Below are 16,473 nucleotides of genomic sequence, written 5' to 3' on the forward strand. Positions count from 1 at the left end.
AGACTTGTCCTCTAGACCCTTCACCAGCTTCATTGGCTGTCTCTGGACAGTCTCTGTCACCTCAATGTCTTTCTTGTAGTGAGTGACCCAAAATTAGACACTGTATTCAAGGTGTGGCCTCACCAGCACTGAGTACAGGGGAACAATCACTGCCCTGAGCCTGCTGGTCACACTATTTCTGATACAAGCCAGGATGCCATTGGCCTCCTTGGCCACCTGGGCACACTACTGGCTCATGTTCAGCTGCTGTCACCAACACCCCCAAGGTCATTTTCTGCCAGACAGCTTTTCCGGCCCCTCTGCCCCAAGCCTGTAGCATTGCCTGGGGTTGTTGTGGCCCAAGTGCAGGACCCAGCACTTGGCCTTTGTCATGGTTTGACATGACAGCCTTTTCTGGTAAGGGAGAAGGGGCTGTAAAGATGGCTCCTGTAAGATGTTGCTCAAAACTCTCCCCAGCTCTGACTCAGACTCACTTCTGGGGCTGAGCCAATTAGATGCCTCCACAATCACTTTTTAAAAAGAAGCCAGGAGGTTTCTTCCTGTTTCTTCTTCTGTCCCTTCTTCTCTGGCTGGTGGTGGTGTAAGGAGTGGGAACAACCATGTGGACTCCAAGGTCAGTGAGGAAAGAGAGGAAGTGTGCTGGAGCAGAGACTCCCCTGCATCCTGCACAGAGGACTGATGAAGCTGAGATTTATTTGCATTATGCTAAAGACTCTGCATCAGCAGCAGAGTCTTATTTTGATAGTGACCCTGAGCCAGGGGCAGAGACTCATTTTGCTTGAAACCCCTAGCTAGGGGCAGTGACTATGGACGGAGGAGGCCATGTCCTGTGGGAGGATCCCAATCACTTTGTTACAGACTCTGAGCCAGGGGCAGCGATTTTCTTCATTAAAACTATGTCTGGAGGAGACTGTGTCCTGAGGGAGGGACCCTGTATCTACAGAAACTGCAACTGTGGCAAAGAATCCACGCCAGAGATATTCACTAAGGACTGTGTCCCTTGTGACAGACCCTGTATCGGCAGAAGCCACAGCTGGTGGGAAGAACTCACACCAGAGAAGTTTGTTAAGGACTGTGTCCTGGGGGAGGAACCCCGTGTTGGAGCAGGGGAAGAATGCCAGGAGTCGTCCTCATCTGAGAAGAGAGAAGCAGCAGAGCCCATCTGTGAGAGACTGACCACATCCCCCATTCCCTGCCCCCCTTAGCTCTTGAGGGTGGAGGAGGTAGAGATAACGGGAGCCGTGAGCTGAGCCTGGGAAGAAAGGAGGGATGGGGGAGGGAGATCTTAAAGTGTTGTTTTTTTCTCATTATCCTACTCTCTTTCTGCTTTTAATCCATTCTGTTTCTTGTAGGTAGTAGAATAAACTTTCCTGCTTTCCTCTCTAAGTCGAGTACTGGAGTCTGTTTTGCCCAGAACCATAACTGGCAGCGAGCCCTCCCTGCCCTCGTCTCAATCCACAACAACCTTGCTTATCTTTTTACTCCCATTTCTCTGGGGCCTCTGCCATCCTAACCAGGGTGGGGGTGAATGGGGACAAAACCAGATGAAAAATCCTAAATGTAGAGGTGTTTGGATTCCTTTTCCTTCTGAATTAGGTGTCAGTTCTTCATTGTGCTGCACCACTTAGGAGCACAGAGTGGATCTCTTCCATCTTCTGCTCCAAAATTTCAGACCTCACACCATCCATGACAACTCAAGAGCCTTTATATTACAGACATCTAGAGCACAGATAGGCCTGGAAGAACGATTTGCATTTTCCCCTTTAGCTAAATCACCCAGTGCATAAACCAGAAAAGCAGGGAGATATCTGCAAACTCATTGTGCCTGAAAGTTCACTGGCAGGACGCTGAGAAAAATCTCACCAGATAGAGATAAGACAAAAGGTGTTTAATCTCTTATACAAAAGATTTCAAGACAAGGAGGGAAAGCCACTGGGGCAGTGCAAGACAGGCCCAAGCCATAATTTTCTAATAGCCGTGGCTTGTCTGAATGAGCCCACAAGGGGGTAAAAAGTAGAGTGATCTCGGACAGGAGCTCCCAGGGGTAGGGAAAAAAGTAGGAGGAACAGATCAAAAGTAGGAGGAACAGACCAAAAGTTCCTCTTCTTCCAAGGTTACTTTGCACTTACAGAAATCCTGGTTGATGTGTAAGGACGTGAAGAGCTTCCAAAAGAAACTGGAACCCAGAAGAGAATTAATGGAAGAGAGAACCATATTTCCTACAAAGAAGAATCAGTCAGTGGGTTATTCCCAGCAGTATAAACTAGCCATTGTGGAGTTCTGTCAGGCCATGCTAGAGTGCTTCTAGGACAGAAGAGGCTCCCAGTAGTTCACATATATCTATACATCTATGCAAACCTGGAACCTGCAGTGTAGGAATGGGTGATGTCTCTGAAGGGTAAAATAACATTATTAAGCACCAGTTAAATCTTTTTGTTACTGAAAAAGTGTTTAAAGTCTGGAGAGATGAAGTGGTCCACCACCATATTGATGATGTGACAAGAAATGGGCTACCAAAAATAGCACTGAGAAGAGCCTGTATGGTCACCAAAGAAAAAGGGAAAAAAATCTGGAGTTTGAAAATGCTAGTTTTATTCTTTAATTTGGGGAACAAAGGCATATCTGGAAGCAGAAACCAAATACTGGCTTGTCAATCTAACCAGAGGCTGCTTTCCTGTTTCCTTTCCTGCTTTCCTAGTGTTCAGAGAGTCCTAGTCCCAGCTAGTCACGGAGCACAGAATGAAAACTGCTAATTTTAACAAATCATGTTACTGGGTAAACTGTTCTGGGCTAAATGTAAATACCTTTTGATGAAAGGAGGTCAGACTGAAGTCCAATCACCCTCTCTGATCCTAGAACCTGTGAACATGTGGGGTATAAGCCCCTCGTTTGGCTCTGCTAACAAGCCCCAGTGTCACAGCAGCACTGCACCCTCCAGCTGGATCTCTTTGGGAAGCATAGCCCATTTCCAGTTTAATTTGAGAGTGATATATCTGCCCAGACATTGAGAAAGGAATGAGTGGCTCCTTTGTGCATGCATTTTCCACATGCTTCTCCTACATGTTGGGTGTGTCTGGTTTTAAGATCCCATGAGGCTTGAGTGAAATTATAGTGTTAAGGATTTCAGCAATACCCAGACATGTTTTAGTGAGGGACAGAATTGTAGATCCAAGAGAGAAGTGTGGGAAACAAAAGCCCGAAGTCAGGAAGTGTAAACTTGAAGCAAGTGAAAGGGTTGACTGACTTCAGGAGACAGCCACAAAATAACACAATAACAAAATAAAATCATGAATATCCAGGTGTAACTGTGAGTTGCATGTTATTTCAAACTGTTTCCAAGATGTACAGACAGCAAGGCAAGGTCTGTAAGAAAAGAGTAGTCTTTAAGCTAACTAGGACTAGCTAACTTCATCAGGACAAGGAATCAGTGCAAGGTGAGAAGAGGGCTTTCAGAAATGGAGCTGTTTGGTATTTTCCACCTGAAGCTGAAAGATTATTTCTGCATGTTCCATGTCTGCAAATCTTACTTGGGTTTTCAGTTCAACCTGTGGATGCTAGTTTTAGTTGATCTTCAAGGCACATATGCAAAGGAGACTTGCATTCCAGCAATACCAGTTTGACTACATCTGCAATAATTATGGGGTAATAAAGAGTTTTGCCAGTCTAGTGAATAAACACACTTTACCAAATACACTTCTCAGAGAATAGGCTATACTGCGATGGAAGTGTTTTTACTTGCCGAGTTGCCTGATCAGAACAAAGATTTAACACAAAAGTTGCTTTGAAAAGGGTTTCGTGAAGACATGGAAACGTTGATAGGACCACTGGAGGGCAGCAACGTCCAAGCGAATCATCCATCTGCATACTTAGGCGAATTGTGTCGAAACATCCCAAACCCAAGAAGATCTTAGCAAAGAAACAGAAAGAATTACAAGTTTCTACAGCTCAGATGCAAATATGTAAAACGGTGCAATTCTTCCAGTACAAAAGATAATACTGCAATATCATTTCCCTCGCTTTTCTGCATCTAAAGAATGCCACCTGAAGTCTGCATTTCAAATCATGCTAAAAACATTCAAAAACATTTGTGAGTCCTGATGCATTCTGAATCCTATGGATTCTGGAGTCCTGTGTCCAGTTCTGGGCTCCGCAGCTCCAGAGGGACAAGGAACTGCTGGAGAGAGACCAGCGCAGGGCCACCAAGATGATCAGGGGACTGGAGCATCTTCCTTATGGGAAAGTCTGTGGGAACTGGGGCTGTTTAGTCTGGAGAAGAGCAGACTGAGGGGGGATCTCATTGATATTTGCAAGTATATAAATGGTGGATGTCAGGAGGTTAGGGCATCCTTTTTTTCTATTGTATCTAGCAACAGGACAAGGGGTAATGTGATGAAGCTGGAACACAAAAAGTTCCATTTAAACATAAGAAAAAACTTTTTTACTGTGAGGGTGATGGAGCAGTGGCACAGGCTGCCCAGGGAGGGTGTGGAGTCTCCTTCTGAAGGGGGGTTGGACTAGATGATCTCTAAGGGTCCCTTCCAACCCCTACCATTCTGTGGTTCTGTGATTTTGTGATTTGTGGGATTTTTTAACAATGGATGTATAACTCAAGACTTTTTTGTATTTTTATATACATATATATGAAGGAAAAGATTATTATCAAGGGGAGTTAACATGAATTCACCAAGGGGAAATCTTGTTTGATCAACCTGATAGCCTTCTATGAGGGCTAGTAGATAAGGGGAGAGCAGCGGATGTCATCCACCCTGACTTCAGCAAGGCTTTTGACACTGTCTCCCATAGCATCCTCATCAGAAAGCTCAGGCAGTGTGGCTTGGATGAGTGGACAGGCCCAGGTCATAACATCCATCTATACTTTATATGATAAAATATGAGCAAGGTAATGAAAACTGCTATGGAACTTGCTATTTTTGTAAAAAGCACAAGATATAGTTCCAGTCTGCCACGTAGGTGCGTACACATTACCAGTGCTTGAGCTCCCTGATTGCATTCAAGTCACATCTGGCCATATATACAGTAACGTTTTGTTACTGTCCATCTTATCAATCTAACAAGCAGATTGAAGGAGCTGGGCTTGCCTTATCCACAGGGACATTTGGTACCTGGATGCCTGAATAAACCACTGCCATGAATGTTAAGGTGATTTTGCTGGGTTAGAATGGAAGGACTGATTCTGAAAAGGTTGGTACCAGAAGAAAGTATGGGTTTGGACAACAGCTGATCTTTAAAGAGTCCACATGGGATAACAAGGGACATGTGGGGACCATCTGAGGAGTGTGAACAAAACAAATAAACATGCAAAAGCAGTATAATCCTGACGAGACTACTTTTAAGAGTGGAATGATCTGGACTTTAGCAGAACTTATGGTTCCTCTAAGGTCTGTGACTTAACCCACGTGTACCTCAGCAAGTAGCTTGGTGCACTAGGAGCAGAACTGCAGCACAAAGAAGTCAGTGCTCAGGAGAAAATGTCCACTCTGTAGGCATTTGGGGATGTTTTAATTCAGATTAACTTTTGCTTGGTCCTGTAGATGCTGGAGCACCTGAGGTGAGCTCCTGGAAAGCTTAGCCTCAGATTAGTTTCCTCCAAGGTAAATGCTATTATGCTCCCCATTGAATACACAAACATAAAAACTGAGGCCCTCGGGAGTCACTTCAGGTTCATACATCCAATTCAAATCAAAAGGTCATCATAAAATCCAACCTTACATGATACAGAGGGGAAACACAAGGTAAATTGTCTGGCAGAAGTCATAGGTAGCAGTTAGAGATACCTGTAAATATAGACTGAACTATCTGCTTGGAGGTTTTTTTAACATCTCCTACATGCATGAGTCTCTCTTCATGGCGTTAATATCTTTGGAAGTTAAATATCTTAGAATGGTGATTAAAATGATATCTAAGCAAATTGTTCTTAATTGTATATTGTACCAGTGTTTAAGCCCTCCCTTCTGGTCTTGAATTTGACTACTGGGCAGATGGATCTCCCCTACACTTCCAGATTTCATGGTGCTTTTCTGGACCGCAATTGGAAAAAAAAAAAGGAATCTAGCTTCTAAAGTGAGATGATCTGCTTGGCAAGTTACTGAAAGACAATAAAGATGAAAGTACAAAATTTTTTTTCCACAGTCAGTTTTCATGTATGTCTATATACTTTTTTAAACAAAAACCATCTGCATTACTGACACTAAGGCTTTCTTAAAGGCTGGGAAATATTTCTTTTTAAAATGTTGGATTTTATTAACATTCCAGTTAGCAAACAGATGTAATCATCTATTGTAACAGCACATGATGAAAAAAGTTAGAATTCTGATATGGAAAAGTGTCAAAATGTGGATGCTTCAGTCTACTTTTAAAGCCAAGGACATGCCTACATAGAAATAAAGCTGTAAACCTTTTCCATTGGAAACAGATACCTGGTCCTTCCCTGGTTGGATGTCAGACTTGCCTTAACTTTTGGAAGAGGGTATTACAGATTTGCTGAGCTTTCACTTGGGCAAGTTCCCCTTTTTCACAGGACAACTAAAAACAGAACAGTGTCTCTAAGTCTAATTTAGTGTCTCACTCAAATCACAGACTTCAGTGAACTGAAGCTTATGATACTATATAGCCACAAACCCATCCGCTACATGCCTACAAACACCAGTTTTTCAGCCACCCCATGGCTGCCCTGGGGCTCACACGCCTGGCCTTTCACTTATCTGCTCATGGCACAACACCTGTCAAGTGAATTACAATTATTTTTGCAATAGTTGTTTTCCATAAAGTACCATGAGAGGGCAGTAACATTGCCTGTATCCTCTTCCAAACCTTTTGTAGTAACCCTGATGGGGCCCAATGACCCTGATAGAAATGGAGAAGCCATGGGGCCCACAGTCAAGTTCCTTCATTCTAAGTGAGATTTGGGGGGCGGGGCAGGGGAAGAGAAAAGGAAGCAGGACAAGCAGCAAATGCCGTGCCAGCATGGTTGCTAAGGAAAATATCACCCACTTCAGCAGGAGCGGGCGGCTGTTGTTAGCAACTGGTGTACACAGCGAAGGTGATCTGGAGACAGAGGGGAAGACGGATGGTTTCTCAGGCTGATGATTAATTGCCCCATCTTCCAGCCCTTGGATGAGCCCTGCCTTTTTACGTGCCACCTGTGGAAGCTGCTGAAGGAGAGGATTTGTCTTCTTCCCTCAGATGCCAAACTGATGGCCTGCAGTGGTGTGTGACGGTGGTGGAAGGGCAAGCCAGGCCTGTCGGCACGCCCAAATCCCCTCACAAGTTTCAGGTCAACATTTTATTTCATTTCTTATTAATCCACACAGTGCCACTGCTTTAAAAGGCCACAAATAGCACCTATTTTTATAGCAGCCGGGCAGACACCAAGTAGCAGTCTCAGGGAGCGACCAGGGGGCCGCCCTCACCCTCCTGAGCCCGAGAAGGCGGTGAGGGGTTGTGCGGGAGTTGAGGAAGCCCGGTGAGGGCACTGTGGAGCTCTGGGGGGGGAGCTGAGCCCCGGGACTCTCCGCTCCGCCCCCCAATCGGCTGCCCCGCCCGCCGGCCTGGACCTTCCCGCCCACACAGTCGCTCAGCAACGGCGGGAGGCCTAGAGGCCGGGCAAGTCGGAGCGGCCCCAGCGCCGGGCTTTGGCATGGCTGAGCGGAGCCTCTGCCCCAGCACGCAGGTAACGCAGCGGGGCTGGGCCAGACGGACACACACACAGACACGACATCCCCCCGTATGTACCTTGGGACCCACAGACACACGGCCTGCACAAAGGCTGACACACACTCACGTACACACCCCATGCAGTGCTTGTATCTCTCTAACACCACCCGCACGGTAACCTGACAGAAGGTCATAGGAGATACATCAAAGTAGTATACACTAGGTCCAGATACATAGGTGCTTTGTCATTAGAACTAATGTTAAGAGCGTACTGATTGAAATAAACATACGTGGACTTGGGACAGACACGCCATCCTCATAAAGAATATCCTGGGACATTCTCTGCTTATGGAGAAGAAACCACTATCAATAGGTAGATGGGGTGGGCCCAGTCACTTTATACGCATGGCTTGGTAGCGACTGTGCTTTGATCGTCAACAGGGGGATGGTGTGGGCCCAGTTACCATATATGTATGGCTTTTTAATGACTGTATTCTTGAAGAAGGGTCAGAGACTGATAAGGACAGACTCTATGCCCTTCCAGGTGCCAGAGGATGGATGATAGTTTACTCAATATCTGTACCAGACAAAGGACTCACTAAATAGAATAACAATATACGTTATACAAGATTTTGTATAAATACAGCACAGGATGTACTGTCGGGTGTGCTGTTTTGTGGAGCTACCGTCCAACAGACATGAAATACAGCAATATCATCTCTGCACAGACATAAAATACAGGAATATCTTGACTGTGTTATATAAATGATGATTTATTCAAGCTAATATCTTTATTGGATAGGAAAGCAAAACAGCGCTGGGCGGCCTGGGGACTACAATCCCACCACGGCTCGCAAATAAACCCCCCCAAAGTTCAGTCTTTTGTTTCCCTCTTCTTAGCTGATGTAGTACTTGGTAACGCCCTGGTGGTCCCTGTGTTCATAGCTTCTCGGCTTGCTGATCTTTGCAGAACACCGTGTTCATTAGTTCACTATCTCTTTGCGAAACATAATGCGTAAGTCTTGCTTGCCTTGTTTTCTCATCTTGACCTTCAGGGTTGTTCCTCTTGCGGTTTTCTTGGTTCCAGTTATACATTGTCCTTTGTGCTTGATTTGATCAACAATTAATCATCAGCAAACTACCAGAACTCCCCCCTTTTTGTTTTTATTCACTTTGTTGATCAAATCTAGATAATATTTCTCGAGCATCTTCTAGTTCCAGTCCCGATTGTCTAATTACCATTAGCTTTACTTTATCAATTCTTTCAGTTACAAAGGTTACAAGTTTATTTATTATGCATGGGTCAAAGGTCAAGGTTAATCGTAACATTACTAAGGGTCCAGCCACAGTAGACAGTAGTGTAGTCAACCATGGTGATTGATTAAACCAAGATTCATACCAGTAGGACTGAGCCCCTTTTTCCCTCCTTCTTTTTTCCAATCCTTCCCATAATTTTGTCATCGTGTCTCTCACTATACTGGTATGATCTGCATAAAAACAGCATTCTTCCCCTAGGGCTGCACACAGTCCCCCTTGTTGTAAAAACAGTAGATCCAACCCCCAACGATTTTGTAAAGCTACTTTTGAGAGTGATCTCAAAGACTTCTCTAAGGCCGAAATGGATTGTTCTATTTTCATCAAGTCCTCATCTACAGCTGCTTGTAAAGCTTGGAATTTCTGGCTGTGCTGCACTAGAGATGTAATCCCAGTCCCTGCTCCTGCTGCCCCGGTTGCCATCAAGGTAGCTATAGTTAGAGCTGTGAAAGGCTCCCGCTTATGCCGCATCGCCCTGGTATTCCATTGATTATAGACAAACTCTTCAGGGTGATATAAAATGTGTGGAACAATAGTTACCTGAATACAATATTCACTGCTGGGTTATGATTCTCTTCATCTGCATGCACTAAGATAGTTGACCACCCCGTTAGCCAGATAACAACATACCATCCCTGGATAATGGGTGGGGCCTTTATCAAATAAAATGGTACTTTCCTTCTTAGTTTTTTCACCCCACATTCTTTTAGGTGCAACGCTTTTGTCCTTCTTAGAGGTAGGCTTGGGATCTTAGGATTCCCAATTTGAGGCTTTGAGAGACTCTATACCCCACTCCTAGTACTCCTCTGCCTCCTTCACCTACTCTGTTGCTTAGAGCAGTGAGGTTTATGATCTTCTCAGCAGCAGTCATAATCTTCAGGGGTATTCTCTGTCTCCTTATAGGCCTCTTTCCTTTTGCCTTTTCCTCCAACATTCACAGGGTGCCTGAAACACTGGCTTTCACATCCAGGTCTCAGTTCTATGGGCCTTCTACGTATAAAGCACCCTTTTATAAATTTAAATTACAACCCCCACTGGACTCAGATTGTTCTATACTTCTAAGCTATTTCTATTCCACGATCTGTTACTTTAAAATAGGTATTACAGCCCCACCGATTATCTTACACCTTTCTGACGATCACAATTTAAACATTAAACTCTAATATTTTACAAAAAGGAAATCACTCCACTCCGGTCCTCAGTCAACATGTTTCTTTTTACACAGCTTAAGCTTCAGTTCTCCTGGGACCTCCGTAGCTTTGAAGTGTGTACTACTCCAAAGGCATATTTCGAGTCAGTATAAATTTTCCCTTTTTTCCCTTTTAATAATTTCAAAGCTCAGAGGAGTGCATACAACTCACATGCTTGAGCCAACTAAGTTTTGTCTAAGGGGCCAGACTCAATAACCTTAAGAGTTTTTCCATTTATTATAGCATATCCCGATCTTCGTTTTCCATCTACCACTCGAGAGGACCCATCAACAAATAACTTCCCTACCTCTGACAACTCTTCCTCATCTAGATCCTCTCGTATTTTGGTTTGATGTTCTATATATTTAATACAATCATGAGTCAGGGTATCATTTGGCTCCCCATATAAGAACTGAGCCGGATTCTGCAGACTGGTGGTTTCTATTTCTAATTTTGGAGAGTGGATTAATATACTTTCATATTTTAAGAACCTAGCATCAGTTATCCATTTTTCCGCCTTTTGTTGTAATACCCCCCGAATGTTATGGGGAGAAAACACCTTTAACTCCCCTCCGAAGGTACCAAATAAAAAGGTTTTCTAACATCAGGCAGGCTAAGCACAGGAGCATTAATCAAATCCATTTTAAATTCTCAAAGTCTCTTTCATCTCCTTTGGTCCATTTAACTAATCCATCTCGAGTTAATTTCTGGCACAAAAATTTTACCTTCTTACCAAAATTTTCAATCCATTGTCTGCAATATCCCAACAGGCCTAAAAGCTGTCTAACTTGTGTCTTACTCTTTGGAGCTTGTAGGGACAGTATCCCACTTACTCGATCTGGATCAAGTTTCTTACTTCCCTTTATAAGCCAGTGTCCCAAATATTTTACCTTTTCTTCAGCAAACAGTAATTTAGATTTAGACACTTTCAACCCTTGTAAACTCAGGAAATTAAGCAATTTAATACTTTTCTGTCTAACAGCTTCTTTGTCTCTCCCTGCTAATAATAAATCGTCCACATATTGAACTAAAATAGCTTCTTTGCCTAACTCATAATTTCTCAAGATCTGCTCTAGTGCTTGTCCAAAAAGACTGGGGGACTCTGTAAATCCCTGTGGTAATATAATCCATCTCAACTGTTGTTTTCTATGGGTGTCAGGATCTTCACATTCAAAAGCAGAATAATCCCTGCACTCCTCTTTCAGGGGACACGCCCAAAAGACATCCTTAAGGTCTATCACACTATACCACTGGTACTCTGGACTCAATTGACTCAATAAGGTGTGCAGGTTAGCTACCACAGGGAACCTAGTAATAGTTCTCTTGTTTATCTCCCGGAGGTCATGTACTAATCTATAAGCCCCATCAGATTTCTTTACTGGTAATATGGGAGTATTGTAAGGGGACATAAAAGGCTCAAGTAGTCCCTTAGATATTAGTCTTTCTATTTCTGGTTTTAATCCTTGTCTACCTTCATGTGACAAGGGGTACTGCTTTACCCTTACCGGCAGCCCAGGGTTTTTAATAACTACTTCAAAGGGTTCTATAGCTAATCTCCCAGCAGTTGCAGGAGTGTACCAAACCTCTGGGTTAATTTTATCTTCATCTTCTACAGTCAGAGGACATAGTTTCACAATAATTTCTTTATTGTTTACCTCTAGATTTATTCCTAAGTCTATAATTAAGTCCCTCTCTAATAAATTATAATCAGCCTCCGGAATTAACAATACTCTTTTTCTCCTTGAGAGTGAATAAGGATACCTTGTCCGAAGGTTGAGGTAATACCCAAAGACTTGCATACTCACTCTCCTCTGGGGTGACAGTCTTCTTGTCATTCACCCACAAATTGATGTCTGCACATAACCAGTCCTCAAAAGACCCAAAAATGGGCCAAATAATATGGGGGTTACGTAATGATTTCCCCCCCAAACTTCCATGCAATAATGTACCATCTTTTCCTTACTTTTTGTCTTCTATGGGGAGAATCATTCCAAAATTTTATCATCATCCCCAGAGGACTTTCTGGGGGAATATCCAGCAGCCTATCCTTATGGCCACCCATGGGATCAGAGGGCTTGCTCTTCCTCTGTCCCATCTTCCAGAGTGCCCTTGACTCGTTCTCACAATCGTTCCCCTCGGTCGTGACCCACACCCTCACGGGCAATGGGAACTGCACTACTGGAGGGTCCACACTCGCTTGGTCTCCTTGAGACCTCTCAGTCACTCGCACTCTAGGAAACCCACCCTAACCAAACGGAACCACGCAAATACTTACTCAATCCAGAGTCTTCGTTCGGATCTTCGTGCACAAAAATTATGGGGTACTGCAGTAATCGAATCTTTGCTTTCCTACGTCCGTTCGGAAAACCCAGGAGAGTCGGACCGAGACCTGCCCCGAGACCATCCGAAAATGGGGCGCCTTCTCGGGAACAGACCTCAGACTTCTTCTCTGGATCCGAGTCACGGCACCAAAATTGTTATATAAATGATGATTTAGAAATTTCAGAAGTTTCATTCAAGCTAATATCTTTATTGGATAGGAAAGCAAAACAGCGCTGGGCGGCCTGGAGACTACAATCCCACCACAGCTCGCAAATGAACCCCCCCAAAGTTCAGTCTTTTGTTTCCCTCTTCTTAGCTGATGTAATACTTGGTAACGCCCTGGTGGCCCCTGTGTTCATAGCTTCTCAGCTTGCTGATCTTTGCAGAACACCGTGTTCATTAGTTCACTATCTCTTTGCGAAACATAACGCATAAGTCTTGCTTGCCTTGTTTTCTCATCTTGACCTTCGGTGTTGTTCCTCTTGCGGTTTTCTTGGTTCCAGTTACACATTGTCCTTTATGCTTGATTTGATCAACAATTAATCATCAACAAACTATCACAACTGTATGTGAAGTTTGGCATATTGCACACCGGGCACTAATCTGCTTTTCAAGCAACACATCCCTATACACACACACACCTGCATAAACATGGCACACACTCATGCTGTGTGCAGACAACCATGTCCACCACCGTCATATGTAGGTACAGCCAGCACAGACACACCATCAGTGTGCAGGTATGATCTTGTGTACACACACACACTCTTACATATAGGCCTCCACACCTCAGTTTGTGTGTGCTCAAGCAGTGGGTCCCCTTTCAGTGTCCTTCCCAGATATGCTTCTTTTTGCCCCCAGTTTTCCTTCTCCAGGGATGACTTTAAACACTAACACCCTTCTTTTCTTTCCTCAGGACATCTCCCACTTGCTGGCTAGTATCTTTGAAGACCTGTACACTGGAGATGTTTTTGGGGTGGACCTGGAAACAAATTGGATCAAATCCAGAGGAGGAGACAATGTTTATCATGAGAGTTTTACAGAAGAGCTACAGAAGGTACAGGTTGAAACCAAATCAGAGTTTGGAGCTCTCTGCTACTTTCATTGCTACTTCATAATTTCTAGATCTCTGTAAAATAAAGTAAAAAGGAAAGGGGGAAATCCCAGAGCTGACATTTTGACAGAAATTTACTTGAGCAGTTTCCCACAGAACTTTTCATCTAAGTTAATATTCACCACATGCCCCATGGTATTCTCGGCTCTGGTTGGCTTTCAGATAGAGTAAACCCAGTAAAACCAGTAGCCCTTTAAATGCCTATTCTGCTCGCTGATAACTTCTCCCTGTAACTACTGCTCGGTGCACTAGACTTCCTGTCTTGCAATAAAGTATTCCCATGTGCTGCATTTTTGAAACCAAATGCTGCAAGTAGTATTTATATATGCTTACCTTACTGGTGCACTATGATACATAATCCATTACCATTTGCAATGCTGTTTGGGAATCTTGGATGAAATCAACAGCAGAAATGCAAAATACTTGTATTAGTCATTGCTGTGATAGCTATTAGTGTATAAAAGTAGAGGCTATCGCCGGATGATTTGAGCAACAGGGTTTTTTCCATCCTGTATCATCAAACCCTCCCAAAGGTTATGAAAAATCTGAAGTTTTGTGTTGCTTTTGAGTTATTCATGGACACTGTCTCTCTAGGTAATAAACATGAATACTTACCCCCAAAACTGATTGCTTGGATAAGATTAATTTCAACTGACAGAATGTGTCTGTAGCATGTGTTACAGCTGAACTAGTCACTCAGGGATGTCTATCATTAAAAAAACACAACAGTCATTTTTATCAACTTTGCCATGGGGTGGGATTGTATCCTGGATTCCAGTAACAGTGGAAGGATCCCAGAAAAAGGAAAAGAGTGGAAAAAGAGGAAGCATCCCATTTTAGCCAAGATGCATCCTATCCTTTCTACTTAAAAAAAATCAAATAGAATTATTTAACTCTATTAAATAATCCACAAAGTTTAAACCTTGTTACATAGTTCTACAGAAAGCTCAGTTAAACTACAGATGTTAAGATCAATGTCTGTCAGTTTCTCTGGTGTTGTATGTCTCTATAGTTCTGCTATAGTCTCTCTTTAACTTAGATTAATACCTCTTGAAGCAGGATTTTTCTTTTTGAATTGTGCTTGTAAAGTGCTTACCACATTGGGCAGAGTGATCTCAAATGCATCAGGAGGAGTGAAGTATCACTATAGGTATGTTTTGGAAATTCTGAAGCCTTCCCAGTAGCTAGAAGGGAACGTCCACTTTAAATGTAATCCTACGCTCACAAGCAAACTACAGTGCAGTAGCTACTGTCCCACAGAAGGTAAAAACCAGGTATTTCTCTTGTCCTGAGAAGATCTCCTCATCTTTCACAGATATTTCTTGGGTAGTGCTGCTTACCCAGCATTAGTTAAACACTGGGAATAACAGTGGTTTAGCAGGCCAGTTTTTGCTTGTAAAGTAATGATGTTTTATCAAGTGATCCATGTTTACCTCTCCAAGGCAAATAGAAAATCTTTATCTGTAAGGAGATCTTACTAGCTCAAACCACATGCACCAGGACAGGCTGGGGATGACCTGCTGGAAAGCAGCTCTGCAGAGAGAGACCTGGGAGTTCTGGTTGATAATAAACTGAATATGAGCCCGCAATATGCCCTCATGCCCAAGAAGGCCAATGGCATCCCAGGATGCATCAAGAAGAGTGTGGCCAGCAGGTCGAGGGAGGTTCTTCTTCCCGGCTACTCTGCCCTGGTGAGGCCTCATCTGGAGTCCTGTGTCCAGTTCTGGGCTCCCCAGCGCAAGAGGGACAGACAACTTCTGGAGAGAGTCCAGCACAGGGCCACTAAGATAATCAGGGGACTGGAATGTCTCTCTCATGAGGAAAAGATGTGGGATCTGGGGCTGTTCAGCTTGGAGAAGAGGAGACTGAGTGGGGATCTCATTCATATAAGTATTTAAAGTGTGGTTGTCAAGGGGATGGGGCAACACTTTTTTCTGTAATGTCCAGTGGCAGGACAAGTGATAATGGACCAAAGCTGAAATACAAAAAGTTCCACTTAAACAGAGAGAAAAACTTCATTGCTGTTAAGGTGAAGAAGCCCTGGCACAGGCTTCCCAGGGAGGGTGTGGAGTCTCCTTCTCTGGACGTTTTCAAAACCCAGCTGGACACATTCCTGTGTGACCTGATCTAGATGGACCTGCTTTAGCAGAGGGGTTGGACTAGATGATCTGTAGAGGTCCCTTCCAATCCCAACCACTCTGTGATTCTGTGATTCACCGTGTTCACCCATGTCCCTGACAGCTTCTTTCTGAGTATAAATGCCGACTGACAGAAGCTGACATAGTGGAAGAGAACATCATTCAGGCCCAGCATCAAGCAAAAGCTGAAGAAGAAAGGGCCTTAAATGTGCTGAAAGCAGATGTGGGGGAAGATTTCCAAAAAATGGAATTGCCATCAGGTGAGGATTCTGGAAATACTGTCTTTCCCCAGTACATGCTTACGGTACCTGGAGACCAATACAACATTTTTCTAAGTCAGTGATAGGACTGACATTGGACTCTGTGTGCTTTTGATTTGGCTTTATATGAATAGAGTAATTTGGAGGGCTTTTGTGCAGAGATTTGAGTAACATCTGTTTAACACTGTAAGAAACTAAACCAGGTAATTTCAAGGTATTAAATTTGCAATTAATGGCTTGTAACTTTATTACAAGCATACATACCTCCCTATATCACAGCAACAAACAGAGATGAAATGTTTCTCTGATGGCTGCCTGTCTGGGTTTGGTCTGAACTTAGAATTTTGGAGATGTGTGTCCAAGTCTCAGGATGAAAACCTAGGATCTTTTTCTATCCAATAGTATTCAAAATCATTGCCTGACAGTAGTGAGTTATAAAGACAGTATTATTTTAAATTTAT

The 16,473-nt window shown here is 43.5% G+C and overlaps 1 protein-coding gene across 1 annotated transcript in view; it reads left to right on the plus strand.

Moving 5' to 3' along the window:
- The first annotated feature begins 13,183 nt into the window (after positions 1-13,183).
- Positions 13,184-16,473, plus strand: part of DLEC1 (DLEC1 cilia and flagella associated protein) — a 41,187-nt gene continuing 37,897 nt past the window's right edge. Inside the window, exons 1-3 of the mRNA XM_061997412.1 lie at positions 13,184-13,240; positions 13,417-13,557; positions 15,856-16,012. Of these exons, the coding sequence (XP_061853396.1) occupies positions 13,184-13,240; positions 13,417-13,557; positions 15,856-16,012 (355 nt within the window). The remainder of the gene's footprint in view (positions 13,241-13,416; positions 13,558-15,855; positions 16,013-16,473) is intronic.

This window comes from Colius striatus, chromosome 5, assembly GCF_028858725.1.
Source record: "Colius striatus isolate bColStr4 chromosome 5, bColStr4.1.hap1, whole genome shotgun sequence".
In the NCBI taxonomy this organism is placed as follows: Eukaryota; Metazoa; Chordata; class Aves; order Coliiformes; family Coliidae; genus Colius; species Colius striatus.